At 42.9% G+C, this 27,062-nt stretch overlaps 1 protein-coding gene across 4 annotated transcripts in view; it reads left to right on the top strand.

Moving 5' to 3' along the window:
* BABAM2 (BRISC and BRCA1 A complex member 2) overlaps positions 1-27,062 on the top strand; it is a 406,664-nt gene that overhangs the window by 360,803 nt on the left and 18,799 nt on the right. For all 4 annotated transcript variants that reach the window (XM_004777487.3, XM_045073852.1, XM_045073853.1 and 1 more), the window contains one exon: positions 12,002-12,155. In XM_004777487.3, coding sequence (XP_004777544.1) covers positions 12,002-12,155 — 154 coding nt within the window. The remainder of the gene's footprint in view (positions 1-12,001; positions 12,156-27,062) is intronic.

The following is a 27,062-nucleotide window of genomic DNA, read 5'->3' as shown; positions in this document are numbered from 1 at the left end:
GGGATGTGAGAGAAGTAAATGTGAAGTCTACTTTAGAAGGATGTCTATCAAGATCAGTAAAAAAGAGAAAAGTTGAGGAGCTTCCAAGAATAGAGCCTCAGTTATTGAATGTGAAAGTGCTTTTCTCAGGTCACTCGGGTCCAGCCTTTGCTTGAAAATGCTGCTCCTCCTCCACATGTGAAAGTACAGGCCAAGCTGCTCCGTCAGCTCAAGGGCTTGCATCCACGGGATCACCTCGGCTTACACAGTTTTACTTTTTTGAGTTCGTGAGATAGGAGAATAGGGCCATTTAAAAACATCGTTTCCCACAGCGATCATACTTTCCTCTCAAAGGACATTTCTGATGAGAATTGCTATCAAGGAAGAGCAGGAATTCATTCCCATTCCCTACTGCACCCCTCACCCGTTCTCACGGAAGAAATAATGACCAAGGAGCTCGGTCCCAAATGGTAGCCACCAAACAAAAACATGGAAATTCACAAATAGTAATCTTTAAATACAGGAAGACTGGTTGTATTTCTGGTCTTCCCCCCCCCCCCCCACTTACGAATAAATAGCAAATAAAGAAAAAGCCTTTAGCTTACATGAAGGCTCTGTGTGAACAGAGAGAACAGCTCAGTATCCAAGCATGAAAGGGAACCGTCTGGCCATGTTCTCACCAGGCTTCCTCTGTCTTCGGCTGTTCTCTGCTCCGGGGTCAACTTTGCTGCAAAACTCCGTTTGACCTTAGATGCTCCAGACTTTTTTTATTTGAAGAAGATCGTAGAATTCCAAGTGAAGGGTTCCAAAGGACTCCTGAATTTGCCTCAAATAGAAATATGGGCAGAACGAAGTTGGAAGCTTAATTGAAGGAATTTGGCTACTTTTAATCTATGGGTTGTATTTTCTTGGCTGAAAGTCAGGTTGGAAAAAGATTATATAGACTCAGGTTTGTTTGTTTGTTTGTTGTAATTGCTTCTAAGAGAAAATGAGTAATCATAGGTCTCATTTATGAATATCTGCTATGTGCCAAGGAGTCTATATATACTCATTATATCGTGTAAAGCACTCAACAGCCTTGCAAGGTAGGTATTATCCCATTTTAAAGATTAGAAAACCTAGACTCAGGGAGTTTAGTAAATTGCCTCTGGTCACCCACGTGGTAACTGGAGAGTAGGAATCAAGGCCAGATTGGTCAGATTCCGAAGATCATATTCTTCCCAGTATGCCATCCTATTCTTGATTTCTTTTAGGCTCCAGATACTGTGCCACATGTTTTATTTCCAACCCGGAGGTTAGATATTTTCTTGTTTGGTGGATGAGGAGAGAGGCTCAGGGGAACCAGTTAATATGCCAAAGTTGTACACCCGTTAAGTGGAGCCTAGTTCACCACGTACAGAGCACGTGCTTTCTTTACCTGAACATTCAAGGTCACCTAGATAAGCTATTTCCTGCCCATCTCACCAGATGGAACTGAACCTAAAGCCACAAAGAATGCAGTGGCTTCTCTGGGAACATTTCTAGGGAAGATACCCAATACCACCTAATCTAGTGGGTCTGAGATTTTCCGATGATTTTAACATCCCAGCACAGTATGAATCTGGAATGGAGAATGCTGGGAAAGTGCAATGCAAATGAAAAATAGTCTAGTGGAGGTTTCTGTGGAGCAGAATGGCATGGTGACCCAGGATCATGGTGACCCCGTCTTACAAGGAAGCACAGACTCACGCTTGAGGGGCATGGTTTCCAAGCACTGCCAGACACTTGACTTAAACTATGTCCCATTCTAATCTTAAATCCAATCCCAAATCTCTGGCCCTGCTATGGATTGTCCACAGAGGAAGTCAGAGTTGTTTGAGAGAAAATGGAAGACTCCCGTAAATGGCCAACAGCCCATTATCATCAGGCTTCTTCCTTAGAGCCTCCCGTGACTATGAGGGACGCTCAAGTCTTAAAAGATGTTTTATGAAGAGGAATCAATCCCCAGACTGAGGAGTGCACAGCTGCTGTCCTCTAATAATAAATAAAAGTGATTTTTTATTAACGTATAATGTATTATTTGCTTCAGGGGTACAGGTCTGTGAGTCATCAGGCTTACACACGTCACAGCACTCACCGTAGCCCATACCCTCCCCAATGTCCATAACCCAGCCACCCTATCCCTCCCCACCCCCCACCCCCCAGCAGCCCTCAGTTTGTTTCATGAGATTAAGAGTCTATTACAATTCGTCTCCCTCCCTGGTCCCATCTTGTTTCATTTTTTTCTTTCCCTTCCCCCCATGACCCCCTGCCCTGCCTATCAAATTCCTCATATCAGGGAGATCATGTGATAATTGTCTTTCTCTGACTGACTTATTGTGCTCAGCATAATACCCTCTAGTTCCATCCATGTTGTTGCAAATGGCAAGATTTCATTTCTTTTGGTGATTGCATAGTATTCCATTGTGTATATATACCTCATCTTCTTGATACATTCATCTGTTGATGGGCGTCTAGGTTCTTTCCATAGTTTGGCTATTGTGGACATTGCTGCTATAAACATTCGGGTGCATGTGCCCCTTCAGATCACTACATTTGTATCTTTAGGGTAAATACCCAGTAGTGCAATTCCTGGGTCATAGGATAGCCCCATTTTGAACTAATAGAAGTGATTCTTGATTTGTGCATTCTACTGTCCATTCTGGAAGATTCATACTATGCTGGGGTTATTTACGTCATAGGAAAACTTGTGACCCTCTGCAGTGAGTGGGAGGGGATATTTCCTCTAGGAATGTTCCAGGCTAACACTGCTCATAGAAAAGTGTCCATATTTCTTTGCTTTGTGATCACATTTCTGCACAGTTTGACATACTCTTCTCCCCTGTGGCTGACCAATACGGTTCCCTCTGCCTGGAATCCTCACCTCCCTCCCCTCCCAGTCAGAATCCTCCTGCTGCACCTACCTGTCAAAACCCCACTTGTCTTTCAAGGTCCTGCCCATCGAATAAGGCTTCTGGAAGCTGTTCTGTTTTGTTTTGTTTTCATTTTTTAGAAAGGGAGAGGGAGAGAGAGAATCTTAAGCAGGCTCCACTCCTAGTGCAGAGCCCACCGACCGCGGGGCTCAGTCTCACAACACTAACCTCGGGACCCGAGCCGGGTTTCCAGAGTTGGATGCTTAACCGACTAAGCCACCCAGGCACCCCAAGGCTTTTGGAAGGCTTTAGACACCCCAGACCTTATGGTGGTTACTTCCTCAACTATAAGCCGCACTGCTGTGTCCCTTCCTGAGGACAGTGAGAGTCAAGTGCGTGTTGGCACTGTCCAGAGGGGGACCCAGCTTTGGTCATGCGGCCTCCCTAGAGCCAGCTCCTAGTCAATGCTCCAGGAATGCTTGTCACATTGGACCCTTGCTGCTGTTTTCTCTAGCTGCTGTTAAGCTCATAACTAGATCCCTTAATAAAACAACAGTCGTTTCAGACTTTATTTTTTTCTTCATAAGGCCATGTTAGTCATCCTTTGCTCTGGAGTAGTCCCCTTGTTTGTAGACTTGTACCTGGCAGGATGTTCCAGTTTTTCAAGGCTAGAATTTTAAACTGACCAGTATCAATCCCTCTACTTTAACTATTTTAAATGTGTCCTTTTCCTTCTAATCATCTACATTTGGTACATTGTCCATGAATTTTTTTTTTTTAATTAAAAGCTTAGGGCACTTTAAAAGACTGCCTAGTTTTTAAGTGCCAACGCCTTGGTGTTTGAATATATTTTCACTTATTTAAGGATTCTTTTCATCAGATTCTTCCCTAATTTAGCCAGATTTCTTTTTTAATCCTTCCAGGCCAGGAGTTTATTTATTGTGACTAAGTTATTTTTTTTTTTTTGATGACTAAGTTCTTTTAAAGATAGAAGTTAAAACAGTATTAAATGCTATTTATGGTGTTCTCTGTTGCTTGATTTCTTCTGCATCTCATAAAAGCATGTTTCCTTTTTTACATGTCTAGTGCAATCAACATTTCCTCACTTTTATGATCTATGCCAATCCCTGGTTATGTATCAGGCAACTACCATATGTCCGGCCCAGGGTTACACATGTGGAGGATATAAAATATCAAGTGCACTGAGTTGTTAGCAGTCCAGCCGTGACTGGATTATGTGGCCGTGGAGGATGGAGAAATCACTGAGTGACAGAGCCGGCAAGGAAGGCTTCCTGGAAGAAGGTGGGACCTGGACTGTGTCCCAGAAGCAAGAGCCAGTTGAGAGATTGAACAAGGAGCTAGGCCTGAGGAAACGCTTTTCTGAATTAAATAGATATACTGTAAGATATGCCACTGAAGAATATACCACAGGGTAGTTATCCAGGCTCCTGTAGCTGGACACTTGACTCGTTTCCAGTTTTTGTTACCACAAATAGTACGATAGTGAACTTTCTCCCATGTGTCCTCTTAATGTACAGGGGATAGTAGTTTAGGAGTGGAGTCGCTGAGTTTTGAAGTATGTACATCTTCCCTTCTGTTGCACGAGAGGTTATAGAAATTTCCATTCTCATCCATGAATGAGAATTCCCACTGCCCTGACAACCCTTGAGCGTTGCTGGGTTTTAAAATTGTCATCAATCCAGTGGGTATGAAATGGGGCGGCCTCGAGGTTTTAATTTGCAGTTCCCTCACATGCTCCTGCAGTGCAGTAAGTGCTTATGAAGAGTCTCTCCTGTGCCATGTACTCTTCCAAAGACTAGAAGTACTAAACTAACTAATCTCTGACCCTCACCCTTGGGAGCTCACAGTCTGAGTGATTCCGACCCAGGGGGAAACAGCATCACTGAATGTGCCTTCTCAAAAATCAGGGGTCTGAGGTAGGCCCGGGCAGCTGCACTGTCAATTCCGTGGTGACGCCAATGCTTACTTCAGCCGAGAACCTGTGATCTCGTGGGAGGAGAAGCCTACTGTATTCAGTCTGGGCTCGTCTCTGTGGGCAGAGTGAGAGAGCCTCACGCTTCACTGGCCGGCGCTATGGCATCCCTTTTATCTTGAGGTTCTTCTTACAGTTTTATGTGAATGTCTCATTGGGTGTTGGGATGATTCATTTATATCTATAAAGTACCTCAAAAGCAGATGCTAAACAAAATATAAGCAGGGACCAGATTTCCCGTAACTCCAGCTATCTGGGACAACCGTAAACCTGGAAGGAAAAAACAGAAAGAAGAAGAGGAGGAGGAAGAGACCATCGTGAGCAGGGCTGGAGGAAGGCACCCCAGAGCTCACACCCCCTCAGCCGCCATCCGTGCAGCACCTGCTCGGCACCGCCTTCTGGTCTCGGGAAGGACCATCCGTGGCGCCCGACTCTTCAGAAGCTGAGACGCCTGCGGAATGAAGGAGACAAAGAGAACAGAAGAGGGAGACAAAGGGAACAGAAGAGGAAAACAGAGAGATGCCGTTGAGAGTTGGCCTTGATGAGAAGTGGCAAAGCACAAAGGTGCTGGCTGGGAAAAGGAAACACATGAAGCAGAGAAAGTTTGGCATCAGGGGACAGACAGCAAGTCACTCCTACTAAGCCCTGGGGACCTCCGTGCACTGCTCTGAGGGCACGTGACCTCTTCCCTGTGCACAGCTTAGGAAGTCTGGCCCTTAGGTAAGAGGCATTGGGAAAGAGCAGGCTAAGTCTTCCTTAACACTCGAGGCCATCATGTATAAATGATTTCTTCCATGTGCTTTCTGTCGTCCAGAAAAGGCTAAGCTATTTCCAGCGTACTCTATATGCTGAGATGGGGAGGTCTGTCCAAAGTTTAGAAAGTGCCATCAAAATAGCTAAAACTTACGTGACGTGAGTGTTTATGCTCTAGTTAGAAATTTCACATACAGGGAACAGAGGATGAAGCCAGATTGAAAACCAAACAAAGAAGGAAGCGGGGAAGGGGAGGGAATGCATATGTATTTATGACCTGCTCTGCTTTTGTCCAGTCTTGTCAGCACTGCCGAGAAAAGAATTCTCCTCATTTTGTAGATGAGAACATCAGGATTCAGAGAGATGAAATATTTTACCTATGGCCTCACCACTAATAAATGGTGGGGCTAGGAATTAAACCCATTTTTGTCTGACTCCAAAGGCTGTGCTTTTTTCCACCATACCACACTGTCTCCTCCCATATTAGGATGTTGAGAATTTACAGCAGAATTCAAGGATCAGGCTTAGTTTGGTCATATTAAGACCCCACAGGTAACCTGCCTGTATGAATAAATCTCACAAAATTTAATGAAACTATGAAGCCAGTTCGACAAAATCTGGTTAATATTTAATCTCCCCTGTCACTTAAATGTGAGACAGGGATGGTTAAAGGGGACATCATTCAATTTTCGATGCCTTGGGTAGGGATACTTCTTAACTGGAAACCTTTTCTTTCATATTTCTTGTAAGAGCGTGCTTTGGATGTGTGGCGTTTCCCTTTCTAGTGGTTAGAATCCCAGTGTCTCAAAGGTTTATCGTGCAGTTAGTAAGACGGTGTCGGTAAGGGATGGTTGGTTAATAAATGGCAGACTTCGCTGGGTGTGTGTGTGCCCACTGCGGGGGTAGCCTGGGAATGAGATGTGAGCAAACTGTTCTCAGGGAGAGTTGACCTCAGATGAAGTCCTCGTCGGAGGGACCTTGACAGCAAGTCAACATGGGGTTAAAACTCTGCTAACGAGGCTTCGAGGAACTGGAGAGCCTACAGAGGACTGGAAATGGAAACACCGCCATAACCACCATAAAGTGAAGGCATGAGTATCTCTCCTACTGACCCAAGAACACATCAATATAGCCTTTGGAAGGTTTGGAGAAATGGAATAACGGCTGACTTGTGAATAAGGATGAAAATATCTGATGATGTGACTCCCAGGGAAGCAATTATGGTTAACCCCTCATTTGTTTGGCATTTTCAAGTATTGAACTGTCCCACAGAACTGCATTTTCCTGACAACTCAGACTTTCCTATTTATGTGCCTTGAATATTTTCAACCATGCTTGGTGGAAATACTTCTGAAATTGGTTATTCAATTATCCTGCCCTCTTGAACAGAAGCTGCAAGAAATAACATTTCTTCAGATGCTTTTGGCTGCAACTCTGAGAAAACCTGATTAAAAGAGGTTTAAGTAGTTAGGACTCGCAGTGGTCTCACATAACAAGGAATCCAGAGCTGGGCATTCCAGGGCTGATGAATTCAGTCACTCACTGATGTCAGGCTGACTTTCCCCTCGTGGTCACAAGGTGAGTGCACAGCTCCAAGCCTCAAGATCTCACATGACAAGATCTAGGCAAGAATGAAATGGGGGCTTCTCCTTATACTTGTCTTTACTCAGAAAGGAAAATATTTCTCAGAAGACCCCTAGCCAACTTCCCTTTGGGTCTTATTGGCAGGACTGAGTCACATTTCCATGCCTTAGTCTTAGAGAAGGCTGAGAGAGTAAACCCCCAGCACTTCGGGACTCTGAAGTGGGAGGAGGGCTCTACCCACAATAAAGGGGGATGGAGGGGCACCTGGGTGGCTCAGTTGGTTAAATGTCTGACTCTAGATTTCGGCTCCAGTCATGATCTCAGGGTCATGAGATCAAGCCCTGCATTGAGCTCTGCACTGGGTGTGGAGCCAGCTTAAGATTTTTCCTCTCTCCCTCTCCCTCTGTACCTCCTCCCTTCTCTCTGTTTAAACAAAAGAAAAAGAAAGAAAGAAAAGAAAAGGATGGAGAATGGATGGCTGTTAATAGGGAACCAAGAGTGTCTGCCAGGTTACCAAGATTGGGAGTGAGTATCCCTTAGAGTATGGTAATAGCTTGGGGGATGGTTGTGCTTTTCATTCCCTGCTGAATGGCCCCACACTGGGATTATTTTTTATTTCCAAAATCTGGTATTTTATTTATTATTCTCTCTCCTTCCTCTGTGCCAGACTGCTAGTTATCATGATTTACTGTTCATGTACATTGTCCTAATCTTGTCATAGTTAGATTACTTTTTTTCTGGAAAGATCCGATGACCAAACTTGGGAGAACTGTGCCTCAAGTGCTCTGAGTACCTACCTGACAGCTGTTCCTGTGTGTCACCTATGTGATGTTCCTTTTGGCTGCTCAAGGCCATTTTTCTATCGTGAGGTCTTCGGAGAAGTGACAAATTTCTAGAGAGTCTTATGAATTTAGATAGAGCTCTCATGGGTTCGTCTTACGATGAAAGGATGAGCATTTGGGGACAGTTAAACTTGTTTACTAGAGAAAGCAAAACCGCATCTGTCCTTCCAAATCCCAGCATGGTGTAGAGGAGGCAGCAAAGTTTGTCGGTCCATATTCGGCTCCTTCTCAAAGCCGTGGGGCTGCCAGTTGCCTACAGAGCAACCCGCGAGTTCTGGGAGTGCGACCCGTGGGACTCATCCCTGCAGCGACTGTCCAGCAAGGCGCGAGCCAGGAGGGCCTCACAATCCCTGCCCTCCGCCAGGGCAGCAGGGCCCTGGGAGGGCATCCTGTGAAGTGCCCAGGTCGCACCAAATGACAAATGTGGGGCAGGGACTTGTTTCAACAAGTTCTTGAAGAAAGTCGTACTTTGGCAGTGGTCCTTGAAATTATACTGAACAAGGGAGGACCAACCCTTCCGTGGATGGAGAGCTGACCAAAATCCAGTCTCTGTATACAGGAAGAAGGAAATAGGCAGCAGTTGTCAAAACAGCACTGGCGATGAGTAACGGAACCAAATGGAATGATTCTCCTCTGGGAGCGGGTAGGTGGGCTGTGTTTGAAGGAATCCAATGGTTAAAATGTTCCGTTTCAATCTGGCTGAAGCTATGAGCCCAATCAGCTTGGAACCCCGGGAGCACCCTCAGAGCGAGTTAGCTGTTTGAAGGCCTCCAAGTCATTATTTCACTTCGTGACAGAAAATCCTGAGTGAGGGGCGCCGGGCTGCCAAGCCTGTGGTTCTTGATCTCAGAGTTGGGTTTGAGCCCCACGTTGGGTGTGGAGATTACTTAAAAATAAAACCTTAAGAGAAAAAAAAAAAATCACGAGTTAGCTTTATAGGCAGACATTAAGTGGCAGAAACATTTGGGACTAAGGAAAACAAGCTTTGTATTTTTTAAAAATTCTGACTAATTTGTACCATTCAAAACATTCTTACAAGAAAAATGTGAAATATTTCTCATAAACATTTTAGTTATTAACTCTCTCATATACAGAACATTTTTTAAAAAGATTTTATTTATTTATTTGACAGACAGAGATCACAAGTAGGCAGAGAGGCAGGCAGAGGAGGGGGAAGCAGGCTCCCCGCTGAGCAGAAAGCCCAATTTGGGGCTGGATCCCAGGAACCCGGGATCATGACCTGAGCTGAAGGCAGAGGCTTTAACCCACCGAGCCACCCAGGTGCCCCATATACAGAACATTTTTAAAGAACCTATCCTCTTACTGACTGCTGACTGATACAGATAGGATACAGTTTAGTTAAATTGAATAAGATATTTATATTTTTTGAATCTTATTTTCGCATATATAGATTACGGATTTTATTTCTCAAGTACTCTGACCATTCCTGCTTTGCTGATCATCCAGCTCCTGTGTTCAGATTTTAATATTGGCTTCAACTATACTTTTTTAGAAAAAGCTCCATGGGGAAAGAATCATGCAATCAATGTTTTTCTGGGATCGCGGTACATATCAGCATGTAGCTGGCTGGCAATTTTTTTCCCTTTAATCAGAACAATTCACTTGCCTGAGTAAATAAATCTACATTCACATTTTGAATGATTTCTGATCTTAATTGGGCAATTAGGGGGTCAAAGTGGATGGTTCAGAATTGGGTGGGAAAATCAGTTTTCAGCATGTCAAAATACCAGCAACTCATTTTCTACAAAACAAAATAACAGGAACAAAAAAATATAACCTATTCCAAAGCCCAGAAGAATCTGGTAGCTTGACAGTCCTGGAGACTGCGGTATTCTCTATGTTACTTTGATACTGAATGTGACTGTACTTACTTTAAATTGGCTAATTATTGCCACTGAATTCTGTTATTCAAAATGACTGCATTTTTGAAGGGGAGCTTCCATGCTAAATGCTTTTCCCCAGTGCTGTTGATGACTGCTCTGGGGTTTAGTGTGGAAACTTATTTGGAAACTTAACATGTAATATAAACAATTGAAGTCAAATTAAACTGTATGTGAATGGGCATTTTTTCTAAAATTAGTCAGAGGAGATGCAATGAGTAATCAGAAATGATATAAACTTAATTTTAGAAAGCAATATTTGTTCAGAATGACTGAAGATCTTACAAATCATGCTTTGCAATGTAAAGGGACTCAAAAGTGTTTTCCGAATTGGATTATTTCTAATTAAAGTCCGTCTGTTTTTCATATTTTGTATTGTTCCTGCCTGTTACTGCATCTCTGCTTTGGCACAAAGAGGCATGTGCTAAAACTGCACTGAGGCACGTGGAAAATGTGACTTACGAGTGGACATTCATAGTCTTGCCACTTTCTTGGGGTTGGGCTGATTCATACGCAGAAACCCCCTGCAGCCCTGAGTCAGAGTCAGAGACACTCAGGGACCTAAGAGGGCCTGCCACCGGCCAGTTTTTCTGTTTCTTGGTTTTTTTGTTTTTTTTTTTTTTTTCAAGTTTGCTGCAAACTTGGCTTTTCCTTCATGAAATCGTTTTGGGTGCTTAGAGGGCCTGGCCCAAGTCCGATGTCACCCTGCACTGGCACGGCGGCAGTGCACAGCCAGCTAGCATGTATTTTCATGTATCTGCTTCATGTAGCCAAAAAGATGAATCTAGTACATTCTTCACGATAGAGATTTTTGCTTGCTAAACTGAAATGGTAACACAGCAACTGTGTTGTGCGCAGGTTGTACTGGTATCATGAGGAGCAGGAGTCAATGGGGCCCAAGAGAAGGAGCTCAGGGTTTACACTGTGGGTCTAGATTTGAACCCTGCCTCCTCTGAGCTAGGTAGGGCTCGGGCAAGTCAGCCAACCCCTTGGTGTCTCAAGTTTGCTCGTCTGTTAAATGCACATGGTAAAAATAATGTCTGCTTCGTGGAATCACAAGTCTCAAATTAGATAAAATCTGTAAAAGTACTCTGTAAAGCTAAGAAATGCTATACACATTTTTTTCCTCATTATTATATTTCCCCAAGTTCATGGGCCTGTCCTTTGCCCAGGAAATGATAACATCCACACAACTCTACATGATATGCCTTGAGGAATGTGCTATTGAAACAGTCTGTGTTTAAAATGTCGGTTTGCCTCAAACTAAAAAGAAGGAGTCATTTTATTCTTAAACATTGAGTGAAAGGACCCCAAAATGAACAGATACGAGCACATAATAACGTGTTAGGACCCAGCACTGGAACCAGGCTGTACTCTCGCAGCAGACCTAATGCAGTGCTCAGATGAGTCCCTGTTCCGTTCCACTAAGGAGCCCCCACTGGTTTAGGAACTATATGTGGTAACACATCTGGAGAAGCTTCAAAGTGCTGAGTATCCGAATTCACTGCTTGATTGGAAGTAAAGTGGTAACTTTATTTTTGCTGGTGGTCCCGTGGCTGTATCCTATAAAGTAGAGAGATTATCACCTGCTTTCTTGCCCCTGTTCCAAATCCCTTCTTTAAGGACAGCCTCCACCCCGCTCCCCCGCCATCCAGTGCTGGATGAGGAAGGTATTGCCCAACATTTGAAGCATTTATGATTTAATAGAGACTTAAAACAGATAATCAGCTAACTTCTCCACGGAATCCCGGACAAGGTAAGTGCGGTGGGAGGAGTTCACATGGCTGGGAGTGCCCAGCTTCTGAGAACAGGGCATAGCTGACACACTTCGTGCCTCATATTGGTTAAATTTATTTATGTGTGATTTTCATGTGTGTGCCTAGATTGTAAACTCTTTGAAGGCAGAGAAGCCACCTGGGTATTTCTTGTTCCCTCTCTCCATACCTTTTACCTAAGCCTCAAACGGTTTCAGTGGTTCAGATAGAGTATGTACCCAGCATCCAGGTTTAACCTGTACATGTAAGCCCGAACTTGTTTTCTTTTCTTTTGTCTTTGCAGTCGACCTGCCCCTGTTTTTCCCTCGAGACCAGCCGACGCTCACATTCCAGTCTGTCTATCACTTTACCAACAGTGGACAGCTTTATTCCCAGGCCCAGAAGAATTATCCATATAGCCCCAGATGGGATGGAAATGAGATGGCCAAAAGAGCAAAGTAAGTGACTCCACTGCTGTTTCCTACACATAAGAGCATTTCCCTTATCTAGACCAGGGGTTGGCAAGCTACTGCCCACTGGCTAAATCCTGTCCTGTGCCTGTTTCTGTAAATAAAGTTTTATTGAAACACAGCCACGCCCATTTCTTTACTTTTTTGGTATGGCTGCTTTCATGCTACCATGGCAGAGTGAGACATTGCAACAGATCACACGTGGCCTGCAGAGCCAGAAATATTTGTTGTTTGGCCCTTTACAGAAAAAGTTTGCCAGCCCCTTATCTAGACTCATCAGGTAGGTGGTTTGTTGTGTTTTTCTTTTTTTAAAGAGGTTACAAGGTTTATCTGAAATCTACCCGGTCTATTTAGATTAGAGAAGAAGTACTAGAAGAATTGGAGTTGTGGATAAATGATGTTGATGATGAATGTGTTGGAAGCTACTTTCATATTTGTTTTTTTAAAATATGGAAAATTTCAGCTGACAGTAAGCAAATAGAATTTAGGCTTAGTGGTCAGTGTATGGGTCTAGTACCGAGTTTTTCATGTGGGACTGTAATGTCTTTGAAGGAAAAAACATTATATACCTCATTGCATCTCTGCCGCCGTTACCCAGAATTATTCCTCGTCTGAATAAATGGCTACGCAAATAGCTTGGAACTGGTAGAATCTGTATGGACATAGGCTGAGAATCTGATAGAGGTTGAAGTCAGCTAGAGTTTGGAGTGTAGAGATTTAAGTACTGCCCATGAACCTATCTGTGGAAAGTGTTCACAAGTCCTATGGCATAGGTAAATGTACAAGTATGTTGATGTTCTATGGTGTTTTATGTTTAGTGTCTGGAACACCAGTCTTCATGAACTGTGGCCTCCCAGATTGAAGCCACAGTGGACCAAAACCATGGTTTCCAAAAATAAGTCATGGTTAGAGTGGCCGGTGGTTATTACTTTATCGCTCTGAACAGCCCTCTAGTCACCGCTGTGATTCCATCCCTGAAGGATGATGAGATCCACAGAATCAGAGGTGTGAAGGATATTTATTAAACATCCTCTTCATTCAGTCACTCAGTGTTGATTCAGCATCTACCGTGGTCCAGGCCATGGGCTCCAGGCTGGGGAAACCGTGATAAACACACTGGAGGTTGTCCATGTCTTCCTGGAATTTATAGCCCAGCAGGAGAGATCAAAGCCTTTATCATACCAGACTTCTAACAGTGTTAAGTACTAACAAAACCTGGCCTGCCAGACCTAGAATGCTCTCGATTAGCAGGACTTTTTGCTCTTGTCTCCCCCTCTCTGAGATTTCTTTCCCTCCCAGGGGGCCCCCTGGCATCTCCTGTACGCCCTGTAGGTACAAAACCTTCACATAATCAGAACTGGAGCTCTGTTCGCTTTATGCAGGAACACAGGCCTTCCCGCATCCATATGTAGAATCCAGAAGTGTTATCTGAGACGTCAGTGTGCCCTTTCTGCCTGCATTTCCCCTTTGTATCCATGAGGTCTGAGTCTGAAATTCTATTTAAGGAAAACAACAGACATATGCAAACATACCTAATAACAATGATTAAGACTTAGATATCTTGAAACAGACTTGAAAAAAAAGGGGGATTCAAAAATAAGTTTTATGTTTGAGGTATGGCAGTTGTTTAATTTTCTGGACTTTCCCTGTGTATATACAAGATCTGCCCTTAGAAGATGGGCTGTTATTTGTGGTATGTGCTATGGAGTCTGAACCAGACATGTCCTTGTGGTTTCCATAGCAAAACTGTGTGTGTGTGTGTGTGTGTGTGTGTGTCTTAACTAGACATTGTAGCATGTATGAATTGAGTCTTCAAGGAGTTGCAGACCACAAGCCTGTGATTTCAGTGTAGGACTATCGTAAGTGAAGCCTGTTTATCTTAACAGATTGGTTCAGAGTTTCAGAAGACATTTGCTCTATGTTACACCAGTCTAAAGAAAACATCTGAAGAAAGGTTTAAAAAAGTCTGCTTTTACTGTAGGGAAGATGGATTCGTTTTAAATGTAATAAAAGAAAAAGCCAGCTGCTCATACTAGGAAGAAGAAGTAGTTTAAAAGCTCTCTTCTTAAACTGAACCGAGTAACTTCCCTGGGCTGTGTCAGAAAGCCAGGTAATGGGTAAACACAATCCGGGAACTGTCCTGCAGGACAGGCTTGACATTGGTGGGGAGGATTGGAGAGAAAGGACAGAAAGAGAGAAAGGTCAACTGCAGCATTCCTTACACGCCCTGTTTCTTTGTCCTGTGAAAATATTCTATGTGCACAGTGCGTAAAAGGCTATAATTCACTGGGAGAGCTCTGCCCATATCATAAACACTCTCACGGTTTATGAACAGCATAGAGCCCTTCGAGTGGAGTCAGCTGTTTGTTCCCTCCTCTAAAGCAAAATTCTAAACATGTGAACTCAGGAAGGACACTTTCTGGCGCTGACCCGAGCTTTTTCCTAGGACATGTGCTTCTTGCCCATGGCTGTCTAGCGAATTCTGTTCGCACAAGTGAAATGCCCTCTGCTGGGTGAGCGCTGGCTTTGGGGTCACGGATGTCCATGCCCAGCTGCTATCACAAGTTCTAATCAGATAAGCTCTGTGGACTTGGGCAGGGCTCTTAACCTTTCTGAACTTGATCCCATAAAACAAGACTGTACTCCTCCCTTTGGATGGTATTAATATGAAGGGTCAGTGAATGGAAATATGAAAGACTCTTGTGTTTAGCTTCTGCTTTGTCCCATAGTGCCTTTGCTCACTCCCTCTTCCCTCCCTCTTTCTGCCCCTTCAGATCTTGGCATTCTTCCTTAGGGTTTCCTCCATCCATGCTAACGTGCAGGCAGCTTCTTTCCATCTTCCTAGTCTCAGTTGACTGTTGGTCACATACAGATCTTCCTTAGCTTTCAAAAGGGTTATGTACCTATAAACCCACTGTAAATTGAAAATATAATTTATAAGCTGAAAATGCATTTATTACACCTGACCTACCCAACATCATAGCTTAGCGTAGCACTAGCTGAATGCGCACGAGACACTTAACTTTAGCCACAGTTGGGCAAAATCATCGAACATAAAGAGCTTATTGCATAATACAGTGTTGAGTAGCTCACATCATTTACTGAACAGTGTACATGGTTGTACGAAGACAGAACGGTTGTAAGCGTATCAGCTGTTCACCTTTGCAATGGCGTGGCGGACTGGGCAGCGGCAGCGAGCTGAGTCCTGCCATGTTCACTAGCCTGGGAAGAGATCAGAATTAAAAATTCGAAAGTATGTTTCTGCTGAATGTGTGTCGCTTTTGCGTCATCGTGAAGTCAACAAATTAAGTGGAACCATTGAAAGTCAAGGACCAGGGGTGCTGCTTTGAAATCTCTTTTGTATTATTCTTTTTCACATCTTTATATTGTTTCATTTCATTAATCAAATTGTGAGTTCTTTGAAGGCGGGGGCTTTGCATATCTAGCTTTTAAAGATATTTATTGCAGTGTATTCACATACGATAAAGTAGACAGATTTCAGTATATCTTTTGCTGGAGTTTTGACAAACTTACCTTCTCCCCTTTCCAGTTAGTCTCCCCATCTCCAGGACAGACCTTGTCACATGTCATAGATTTTCCTTTTCTAGATACTTATTACAAATGGAATAATACAGATTGTACGCTTTTTGTCTTTTGTAGTCAACATGATTATTCTAGATTTATCTATTACGGTATTCCTTTTTTGCTGCTGAGGGATTTCCATTGTAGGAATATACCATAATTTATTAATGCACTCATCTGCGTATATATATTTAGTTGTTTCCATTTGGGGGACTTTATGAAATGAGCTGCTAAAAACGTTCTTATGTGCGCCTTTTTATAGACATACAGTTTCAATTCTGTGAGTAAATAACTGGGAAGGGGAGTATGTGTATGATTAATTTTATAAGAAACTGACAAATTTTTTCTGAAGTCTTTAGACGAGCTTACACCCCCACTGGTAATATACCAGATTCCATTTGTTCCATATTCTCTCTGCCACTTGGTATCGTTGGTCTTTTAATTTTAGCTGTTCCAGAGGGGAAGAAATGAGATGTCGTTGTGTTTTTTAATCTTAATTTCTTGATGATTAATGACGTTGATCATCTTTTCTTGTGCATCGGTATATCTTCTTTTTAAAAGTGCCTGTTCAAATTTTGCCTATTTTTAACGAGGCTGTTGGTTTTTTATCATTGAGTTTTAAGAGTTATTTATATATTTGTCAGATTTATGCATTACAAGTATTTTCCCCCAATCTGTGGCTTGCCTTTTCATTTTCTTAACAGTGTCTTTTGGTGGGCAGAAAATTTTTATTTTTAATGAAATTTATTTTTTTAGTGTTTTCTTTTTATGTTAATACTTTCTGGAGCCTCACACTTATTTGCCTACCACAAGGTCATGAAGAGGTTCTTCTGTGTTTGTTTGTTCTACAAGCTTTCATTTTGGTTTGACGTTTTAGGTCTCTGATCCATCTCAAATTAATTGTTGTATATGGTACAAGATGGACACTGAAGTTAATTGTTTTTACATATATCCAGGTATTCCAACAACATGTGTTGAAGAGTTTTTCTTGGGGCACCTGGGTGGCTCAGTGGGTTGAAGCCTCTGCCTTCGTCTCTGGTCGTGATCCCAGGGTCCTGGGATCGAGCCCTGCATCAGACTCTCTGCTTAGTGGAGAGCTTGCTTCCCTTCCTCTCTCTCTGCCTGCCATTCTGCCTACTTGTGATCTCTGTCTGTCAAATAAATAAATAAATAATCTTTAAAAAAAAAAAAGAAAAAAAAAGTTTTTCTTTCTCTGTTGAATTACTTAGTTAGCCAATTCTAACTCCAACTTCCCCTCAAAAAAAAAAAAAAATGCCCACTGAAATTTTGGTTGGGATGGTGTTAAATCTATAGATCAACAAGAGGGAAAATTGACATTTTAACAATATTGAATCTTTGACTCAATAAACAAGAGTTTTCATTTAGGTCTTTAATTTCTTTAAGAGGCGTTTTGACATTTCATTATAGAAGTCTTGCATTTTTTAAGATGTTTTATTGTAAATGATAGTTTCTTAGGTTTTATTTTTGACTTGTTACTGGTATATAGGTATTCAAACGATTTTTCTATATTGACCAGGTATCCTGTGACATTGCCTAAGTTCATGATTGCTACTAAATTCTAGTAGTTTTTTTTGTAGTTTTCTTAAGTTTTTTTTTTAACATAAACAATCATATCATCTGTTAACAGCTTTACTTTTTTATTTCCATCTTTATTATTTTTATGGCTTTAAATTTCTTTTTCTTATCTACTTGGACTGGCTTGGATCTCTAGTACAATGTTGTGCACAGTGGTAAGAGTAGACATCTGGCCATATGTCTTCCCATTAAGGTTGAGGTTAGCAGTAGGTTTTACATAGATGTCTCTACCACATTGAAGAAGTTCTCTTATATTCCTACTTCGCTAAGAGTTTTTATCATGAATGAGTATTGAATTCTGTAGAATGCTTTTTCTGTATCTATTGGCCCAATCCTATGGTTTTGCTTTATTCTATTAAAGTGGTGAATTATGTTAACAAGTTTGTGAATATTAGACCAACTTTGCATTCCAGGGATCAATAAACCTTCTCAGTCATTATGTCTATCCTTTTTTATATTATTAGATTTGATTTGCTAATGTTGTGTTAAGATCTTTGTATTTCACACTTATTTTAATGGGTGATGTTGGTTTAGAAATTAGTGTTGTCCTTTCAGATTTTGATAAATGCACCATGCTGGCTTCATAAAATAAACTGGAAAATTTTCCTTCCACCTCTGTTTTCTGAAAGAGTTTATGTAGGTTCAGCAGTAGTTTTTTTGTTTTTTTGTGGGTTTTGTTTTTGTTTTTGTTTTCTTTTTTAGTGTTCAATAAAGTTTTATTTATGGAAAGAAATTCAAAGAAATATTTACTAAAGATAGGGATACTCATCATTTTTTTTTCTTGTGTTAGTTTTAGCAAGTTGTGTTTTTTAAGCAAGTTATCCAGTCTAAGTTGTTGAATTGACTGGTGTGAGATTTTTTATAATACTCCCTCATTTTCCTTTTAATATCTGTGGGCTATAGTGATAGAACTTCTTTCATTCTTTATAGTGAAAGTTTCTGTGTTTTTTTTTTTTTCTCTCCCCTTTTCTTAAAACAGTCTAGCTAGGGGTATATCAGTTTTACTTATCTTTCCAAAGAAATTTATTTTATTAATTTATGCTTTTATCTTTATTATTTCCTTCCTTCTAGTTTTCAGTTTAATTTGTTCTTATTCAGACTGGAAGCTTACATCATTGATTTTAATCCATTCTACTATAAGCCTTTAAACTACAGATTTCTCTCGTAAGGTTTGCATTAACTGCATCCCACAAATTTTGATACATTTTTTGTTACTTTGTTAGAAATATTTCTGATTTCTCCTGTGAATTCTTTCTGAACTATGCATTGTTTATAATTGTGCTGCTTGAATTTCAAGTGCTTGGGGATTTTTCTAGATATCTTACTGATTTCTAATTTAATTCTGTTTTCATTAGAGATCATAATCTATATGATTTTAAGCCTTTGAAATCTGTTGAGATTTGTACTGTGGCCCAATATATGGCCTATCTTTGTATAGTCCGTGTGAACTTCAAAAGAATGCGTGTCCTGCATTTTTGAATTAAGGTATTATATGTACGATATTAATTAAGTCAAACTACTTCTTACTGTTATTTTTTGTTTATTATTATATGTTTTTGAAAGGAGGTGTTAAACTTTCCACCTGTGGTTTATTTCTCCTTTTAGTCCTGTCCATTCTTGCTTTTTGAATTTGGAGGCTTGTTTCTTAAGTACATACATATTCAGAATTATTATGTCTGGCTAAATTAGCCCTTTGATCATTATGAAATGACCCTCTCTATTTCTGGTAACTCTCCTTGACTTGAAGTCTGGTTTGTCTGATATTAATATGGTTATACCAGCTTTCTTATATGTATTTTTTGCATGGTTTATCTCTGTTCATCCTTTTTCTTTCAACCTATGTGTCTTTATTTTTCAAGGAAATCTTTCGTAGGTTTTCTTTAAATTTAGTCTGATAATCTCTGCCTTTTAATCAGAGTATTTGGCTTATTTACATTTTGTGTAAGTAATGAACTGATGGAGTTGAAATCTACCATCTTTCTATTTGTTACTTAATTTCATTGATATGTTTATGTATTTTGTATTCCTTTGTCTTCCCTTCCAAATCTTCCCTTTGATTTATCTGGGTATTTTTTAGTATAACATTCTTTCTCCTATTGTCCTTTTAGCTACAGCTCTTTGTGTCATATTTAAGTTACTAATACACTAAAACACATCCTTAATTTACCATTGTCTACTATGAAGTAATATCATAACACTTTAAGTACAATGCAAAAACTTAAAACCCTCCTAATTCTTTTTATATTTTCTACTGTCCTCTGTAGCATAATACTCAAATGTTTCACTTCTACATATTTTGTGAATCCCATAGTACATTCTTACTACTTTGGCTTTTAACAGTAAGCAGACTTTTAAAGAACTTAAGAGAAGAAAGAAAAATCACATTCCACCTTATTCTGTAATTCCCAAATAAAGAACAAGGAGACTCATTTCCTTCCCCCAAAAACCCCCACTAATTTTTAAATGTCTTCCTTGGAACAAGCCATCAGAGAATGATATCCATCCTATACGCAGAAGACATTGAGACACGAAGTCATCAAGAAAAGGAAGCTATCCCTGGATGACATCCAGGCACCTTTGTTTGCCTATGGACTTGACCATTTACAGTGCACCCTCACACACCTTCATGGGATCATCACTGCAGCCCTGTGTGGGGTACAGTGTAGAAATCCTCATTGTCCTTCATGCAGATAAAGAAACTGAGGCTCAGAGTGATGAAGGGACTTTCCTAAGGGCACAGAGCTGACTTTTTGTAGTTAGGGCCTAACACAGGGCCTCTGACTTTCTGCACATCTGTCCCCAGGCAGGCTAATACGGTTCCCCATTCTCTTTACCACTTGTCTGAGCCTCCCTCCTCAGAGGCCTGGCACTTGAATAACGTGAATACAGAGAGGAAATGCTTGTGGCAGTTAAGAGCACTGACCCTAAAGTCAAGACAGCTGAGTTGAAACCTATTTCTACCATTCACCAGCTGTGTGACTTTGGGCAAATTCATAATCTCCCTCAGTCTGTCCCCTTCTCTGTTAAACAGTGAAGCTTGTTGTAGAGGTTATTATGAGTATCAAATGGTGTGTATGATTTTCTGTAGTTATTTTTTTTTTAAGATTGTTTTTATTTGAGAGAGAGGACATGTGTGTTTGTGTGAGTGGGGGGAGGGGCAGACAGAAAGGGAGAAGCAGACTCCCTGCTGAGCAGGAGGCTTAATGCAGGGCTTGATCCCAGGTCCTCGGGATCATGACCTGAACCAAAGGCAGAAGCTTAACCAACTGGTTAAGCTGCCCCGGTTTTCTATTGTTAATTAGCAGACTACCATACACTTAACAGCTTAAAACCCCACAGATTATTATCTTAGTTTCTGTGGCTTGGGAGTCCAATACAGCCTTCCTGGGTCTCTGTTTAGGGTCCCAAACAACTGAAGACATTGACTGGGGCTGCTGTCTCGTCTGAGGCCCAGACCCTCTTCCAAGCTCATTTGGGTTGTTGGCAGAATTCATTCTTTGTGGTTGTAGGACTGAGGTACTGGTTTCCTTCCTGGCTGTCAGCTGGAGGCTACTTCCTGCCACGTGGCCCCTCCACCATCAAGCCAGTGGTGGTGCATCAAATCCTCCTGTTTCTAACCTCTGACTTTGGTGTCACTGACTTCTGAACTCAGACTTAAAGGGGTCATTTGATTAGGTCAGGCCTACCTTTAATCTCCCTTTCTTAAAGTCATCTGTTCCATGTAACCTAACAATCCCAATTATAGGACTGAAATCCATTTTCATAGTCCTGGGGATTGGGTGAGGGATCTCAGGGGCCATCTTGGAATTGTGCATACCGCACGGGGTAATGTAGGTGAATTGTCCAGCAGAGGGTCTGGCGTGTTGAGAGCAGTCATTGTTCACCATCAGCATCACTATCCCTGGAGGGAAAAAGAGTTTCAGTTAAAGGATAGCAGAGTCAGTATTGCACCCAACTGAACAATTCCCCAACCTCAATGAGTTGGCCAGAGATTCTTAGATTCTGGGCTGTCCCATTCATGGACAGTATCACCTATGGTTATATCTTCTTGGTGCCAACCCAACCAGCTTAGAAAGTTGGGGAAAAGAAAAACCATGCTCCAATTGTTTAATCTACATAAAGCCAACTGTCACTTTGGAAAAAAAAAATCTGAATTTACTAGTTACCTACCTTGGCATCTTATATAGCTTAGATCTGTCTAGATGAATCAGTCCGATGATTTTATTAATCCTTTCTAGTCTGATAAATCTGTGAATAGATGGAGGGCGTTTTCCTTGAGTTTCATTGTATAAAACATCAGCTTGATCCTAGAGGCCTAAGTAGTTTCTTAGAATAGGATTTAACCCCACATCACCCACTACAATGCTTTGTCACAAATTAAATCCATTATATAAATGGAATCACTTGAGGAATATTTCAAAAAATAGCTTCTCAGTCAACACATTGGAGTAATTCATGAACCTCCTAAAACCATTTGTTGTTTGCCTTCTTGCCTCAAGGTCAGAGAGAGATGTTATTTTCTTATTTAGAAACCTATCCAAGTGTTCCCAAAGCAGTCCATAATTCCCCATATGTTCATCGCCCTGCATACTCACATTATTAGTCATCCAGTTGTCTTTGCAGAATAATTTTCTCTTTCAGAGGTTCTTTAAAAATCATCTGCATTCTGGACTATTTCAGTTATCTTTCATGGTTAATACCTCAGTATTCCCAGACACAGTTTTCTTCAAATTTGTCATTAGCTGCTAAATGCTTCAATCCGGTCTTATGCATTAGCCCTCTAAATAAACCACATAAAAATAGATCTCTTCTCCTTGATTGCAGAGAAGGGGGCTCGATGCCCCCATCTGATTTGCTCCCCATCCCCACCCTTACTGTGGCTGTGAGGCCCCTCTGGGTCCCTCAGATGCTGTGGAGCACGGCGTGGAAGCCGTTTCCACGGGTAGTGCAGTGTGGTCACGGGAGCCCTGAGGCCTGAGAATTCTCTGGGACTAGAGGAGGGCCATGGGAGGGGTGTTGATGAAGTGTGAGTGCTTGTAATGTGAGCCCGTGTATGTGATTGTTATCCAGAACTCACTCAGTCACTTCCTTGCTGCCTTGTTGGCAGCTCCTTAAGGCAGCTCAGACGATGCTCTGTGCCCATTGAGATTTCCTTGCCGAGTCGGGCCTCCCTCTGCGGTCCCTGCATTTGGTCAGCTGGCCAGAGGAACACCCCGACAGGTGTAACACCCATCAGTGTTACAGAAAACCCTGACAGGGACTTTGCCGCCCTCTCTCTGTCCCTGGACCACTGCCTCCCCTTCTCCCCACCACCTCTCTGGCTCCCATCTCTCCTCCTGTTTATAGCTAGATTTCTGGAACTGTCGTCTGCAACGAAGGGTAGGGGGATGACCCGGAAGGTAAGAATTGTGGCCAGCTGCGATTGCTCACCCCCACGTATCTCCTCTGCGAGGGGGAGCAGCTACGGAACTGAGCCACTGTGGGCCAGAAGAGTCACTGGCAGAAGGGAAGGCAGTGAGGGAGGAAAAGCCATCAGGTCTGGGCTCCCAGGAGGCTGTGCCCCAGCGATAGAACCCACAGTTCCAGTGCTGCTATAATTCATGGGTTTTCTTTATTATTTTATTTTGCCTTAAGTTCCCTAGGAAGAATTCCCTTAAAAAAAAAAAAAAAAAAAATCCCGTCTCTGCCTACTTGTGATCTCTGTCAAATAAATAACTAAAATCTTAAAAAAAAAAAAAAAGAAAGAAAGAAAGAAAAAATCCCAGACTCATATTAGCTGTTCTCCCTTCTGGAGAGAAGAGGGAATTTTCTGGCCTGGCCAGCACAGCTTGGGCAATCATCATGCCCCGGGAGGATGGGAACAGAACCAGGATAGAACCAGGGAAGGCCAGGGTCACCCAAGCCTTCCCCTCACCCGTATGCCCCCGGGTTTCTGCCTGGGCAAGCACGCCTGTCCCTCCCAGGCCTGGGAACTATGGAAGCTGTGAAGAGAGAAGTAAAGCAAATAAATAACACAGAATGATCGGGTCCTTGAACTCTCCAAGAGAATCATTTTGAAAAGTATCTTCAAGGGATTTGGTTTGTTTTTCCTTTTAGAACAGAGAGCAAGCGAGATGGGGAGGAATCCAGCTCTGCCTGCCGTCCAGGCATCCTCTCCAAATTGCGTAGGTCAGAGAGAACATGTTATTTATTAGAACCTGACATCTGTTGCTGTGAAACGATAAGCTTCCTTCAAAAGCCTGGCCGTCCATTACTGCTAATGCAGCCCTCATCCCGAGAGAGCCACGTACCACCTTCCAGCCTGCGCCGGCCAGGCAGTACCAGGCACAGAGCATTTGCAGCCCTGCTCAGCCTCCTGACCCCCCTTGGGCAGGACCCCCCCAGGCCCTCTTTTACAGGCCCTGCCACTGTGTCCCTAGCTTTTTTTGATTCCACTCTTTGGGCTTTCTGCAGTTGGCTTGAAGGACTGATCCTTCCCCCCCACCCCCACCACCCCCACCCCCCACATCTGTCCTGCCCTCCTCCTTTCTCAGTGGTACACAGGGTGAGGGTTTCCTTTCTGGTCTCAGTCTTGTAAGCCAGAAGAAACCGCACATGAAAAGAGTAGCTGGGAAATCAAGACATCTTTGTCATGGAAATGAACCGAGCTCTACCATCATAAAGCTACCAACTGCTCAGGGACAGGGACGGGTTCTGATGATCCTTCTCAGCCCCCGTGAAAATGTGGTGATAACCACATACAGCTACTTCCTTGTTTGTGAGTTATGGTCATTTATTCTCTTTCTTGGAAAAAATAGGCAGCTGTCCTACAGAGCCAAAAGGCTAGGGAAATGGGTTCAGGTTTTTTTTTTAATAGCACATCAAAGTAGAAACGTACATTTATCAGTGGAATCAGAGCTCAACAGAATTTGAACTATTGGAAGAAGTAAGGTAACAGTAAGTGAACATAATGCAAAGAATAGTGGCCTAGGAGTTGGGTGACCTCGGTCACATCCAAGCACGGTTATCAATTCCACATGTGTTCTTGGGAAAAAAAACTTCACCTCGGGCCTCGGGCCCTCATCTAAAAGCACTGGGCTAGTAGCTGATGATCACTAAGTTCCCCTATATTGGGGGATTTTAAGTGAAAATTGTATGTAAGGTAGCTTAGCATTGCTTTTTTATCCATGTTGAGAAAATTCCATCTCTGTGGCCAGAGGTCAGACGCAAATTGAAAACATTACTAAATGGAATTAAGTACGCTCTGTACGTGATGCTTTCTCGTACAACCCATATCTGGTATTTATAGAACACTTCGGTTGCAGAATGTGCATGCATGTGCCCTGAACGCACACCCAGTAAAATACTTCTAGATGGAATACATTTTCAGATGTCAAGTTAAAACAGCTTCTTGGGAATTAGGTTTGACTGTTCCGATGTACGTGTTGGTTTTTGACAGGTGCCGCCAGGGCTGCTCAGGGTGGTCATGTGTGATGTGAAGTCCAGCCAAGGCAGGAGGGCCAAGCTGCTGGTCTTGATCACTTTTCATTAAGGCATGAGTTCTAGAAAAAAGGGAAGCAGCAAAGAACAGTCAGGTCCGTCCATCCTGCGCACATTACGAGCAACAGGCAGAGGCCTCGCTTCTTCGGAAATGGGATTCTGTCTTGTGTGTTGTCAGACCGTGCAGCAGAAATGAGCCAGATTCATGACTTGTTGTAGTGCGGCTTTATAGAGGTGAGCAGAAACCAGGAGCAGGTAGTGGGGCAGTTACCTCTGCTCAGAGAGCGGCAACATAGCCCACAGCAGAGCTGAGATGGGTGGCCGAGCGGAAGTGTAGGTATGACAGTGGGCACCAGTCTCAGGGCCTGGAGCTTGGAAGGAACCTTAGAAACCATCTGGTACAGCCAAGACCGAGTATGGTAAGCATCAGCCATTGTGGTGGGAATTAAGTGAAAGGATTGGCAGAAGCCCCTTAGCACAGCAGTTGGCATAGACTTGACGTTCAATGCACCATTTTCATTTCCTGGAAAAACGTGTTCAAGACCAGACAGTACTATGATTAGAATACTGTGCCCCTGCTCACTCGTCCAGGGTCCAGCCCAAGCCACCTCTGACCTCCCACCTTTACTCTGCCTGTTGCCCACTCCCTTGCGCCCAGGAGCAATGCAGGGAAATCACTGCCCGCACGCACACAGCCATCCACCCAGCCGGTGTGTGGCCTGCTGTCCTCCTGCTGGCTCACCTGTGGCCATGGGGGAGAGCCCGGGGTACTCTCGAGCAGAAATAGCTCTCCTGGGAATATAGAGACCTGGCACTGAGTACCTTTAAGGGAAAGTAAACATCCCTGTGGCCGAACTTATCACTAGAATCAGTGGGCAAAGGAAGAAGGGGGGTGTCGTAAGGGAGCGAAGGATAGATGCTGCCTCACACCCTCCAAACTAGCAGGAAGGCCGCACATGGAGAAGGGGGCGAAAAATTCCAGTGACTCTTATCTTCCCAGACAGACAGAACCCCTGGCACTTAGTCATGCCTGGTGGAAAATGGAAGCCAGGAAAGCAGAAGTGAGGCTGCAGTGCTCTAGAGTCATCCTTAATCTGAACTCACTTCTGAGGAGAGTAAATGTTTTGCCTCCTGGCCAGTCGGGGCCAAGCTGCCCGGTGGAGATGCTGTGGCCCAAGTCAGGAGAACAGGCTTCAGGGCAGCCATGATTGTAAGAACCAAGTGTAGCAGTGGCTTCTGCGGTTAGGTTGTTGCTAGTAATTCATGCAGCAAACATTTCAGGGTGATATATACGATATACAGAGTAGGTGCAAAGCACTAGGGACTGCAGCACACCCAGTTCGAAGAGCCCCAGCTACAAAGCCTGCTGATGGATGGTGGGGCGCACCATCTCTGGTTGATGTTCCGTTCTGACAATGAAGCCATCCATTCCTTAACTACTTAGTGCACTGGGTACGAGTCAGAATTACAAAGTGGGGAGCCCTGTCACTCCTCTAAAAATCAGAATCAAAATGTAGAAGACCAGAATTTCCCATTATCAGTCATTGTAGGGATCAGATAGTCTTTAAATAGTCATCATCCCAGTTGCCCAGAAAAGTGACATTTATAGGAATGTATCTGAAAGGGCATCATCTCAACAGAAATGAGAGGGGACCCTCCAGTCTCTCCTGGTCATCTGACGGACGACGATGGTAAATGTGTGCCGATTGCTTGTACTGTACCAGCACAGCTCCAAATGCTTCGTAGATTTTCAGTTCCTATAATTCTCATACCAATCCTATGAGATCAATACTGCCATTATACCTATTTATTTTATTTTATTTATTTATTTGACAGACAGAGATCACAAGTAGGCATAGAGGCAGGTGGGGGCAGGGGGAAGCAGGCTCCCCGCTGAGCAGAGAGCCCCATGCAGGGCTCGATCCCAGGACCCTGAGATCATGACCTGAGCTGAAGGCAGAGGCTTAACCCACTTGGCCACCCAGGCGCCCCCTGCCATTATACCTGTTTTACAGATTATGAAACTGAGGCCCTGCAAAGCAAGATGACTCATCCAAGGTCACTGGGTAACACAGCACAGGAACTAAGAATAGATCTTGGGTTTCCTGACTTTCCAACTACTTTCTGTTCTTTTACCACCCTGCCTCTCTTCCCCCTTGATTGAGTTCTCCCAGCTCGGCCAGGCAACTGAGCTCAGCATTCTGTTCCGAACTGCAGAGTCTCCAGGCTCTCAGCCTT

Source organism: Mustela putorius, unplaced genomic scaffold (genome assembly GCF_011764305.1).
Source record: "Mustela putorius furo isolate JIRA1106 unplaced genomic scaffold, ASM1176430v1.1 tig00537293_pilon_pilon_pilon, whole genome shotgun sequence".
NCBI classification, from domain to species: Eukaryota; Metazoa; Chordata; class Mammalia; order Carnivora; family Mustelidae; genus Mustela; species Mustela putorius.
The sequence above is the reverse complement of the archived record's forward strand: the minus strand, read 5'-3'. Positions and strand labels throughout refer to the sequence as shown.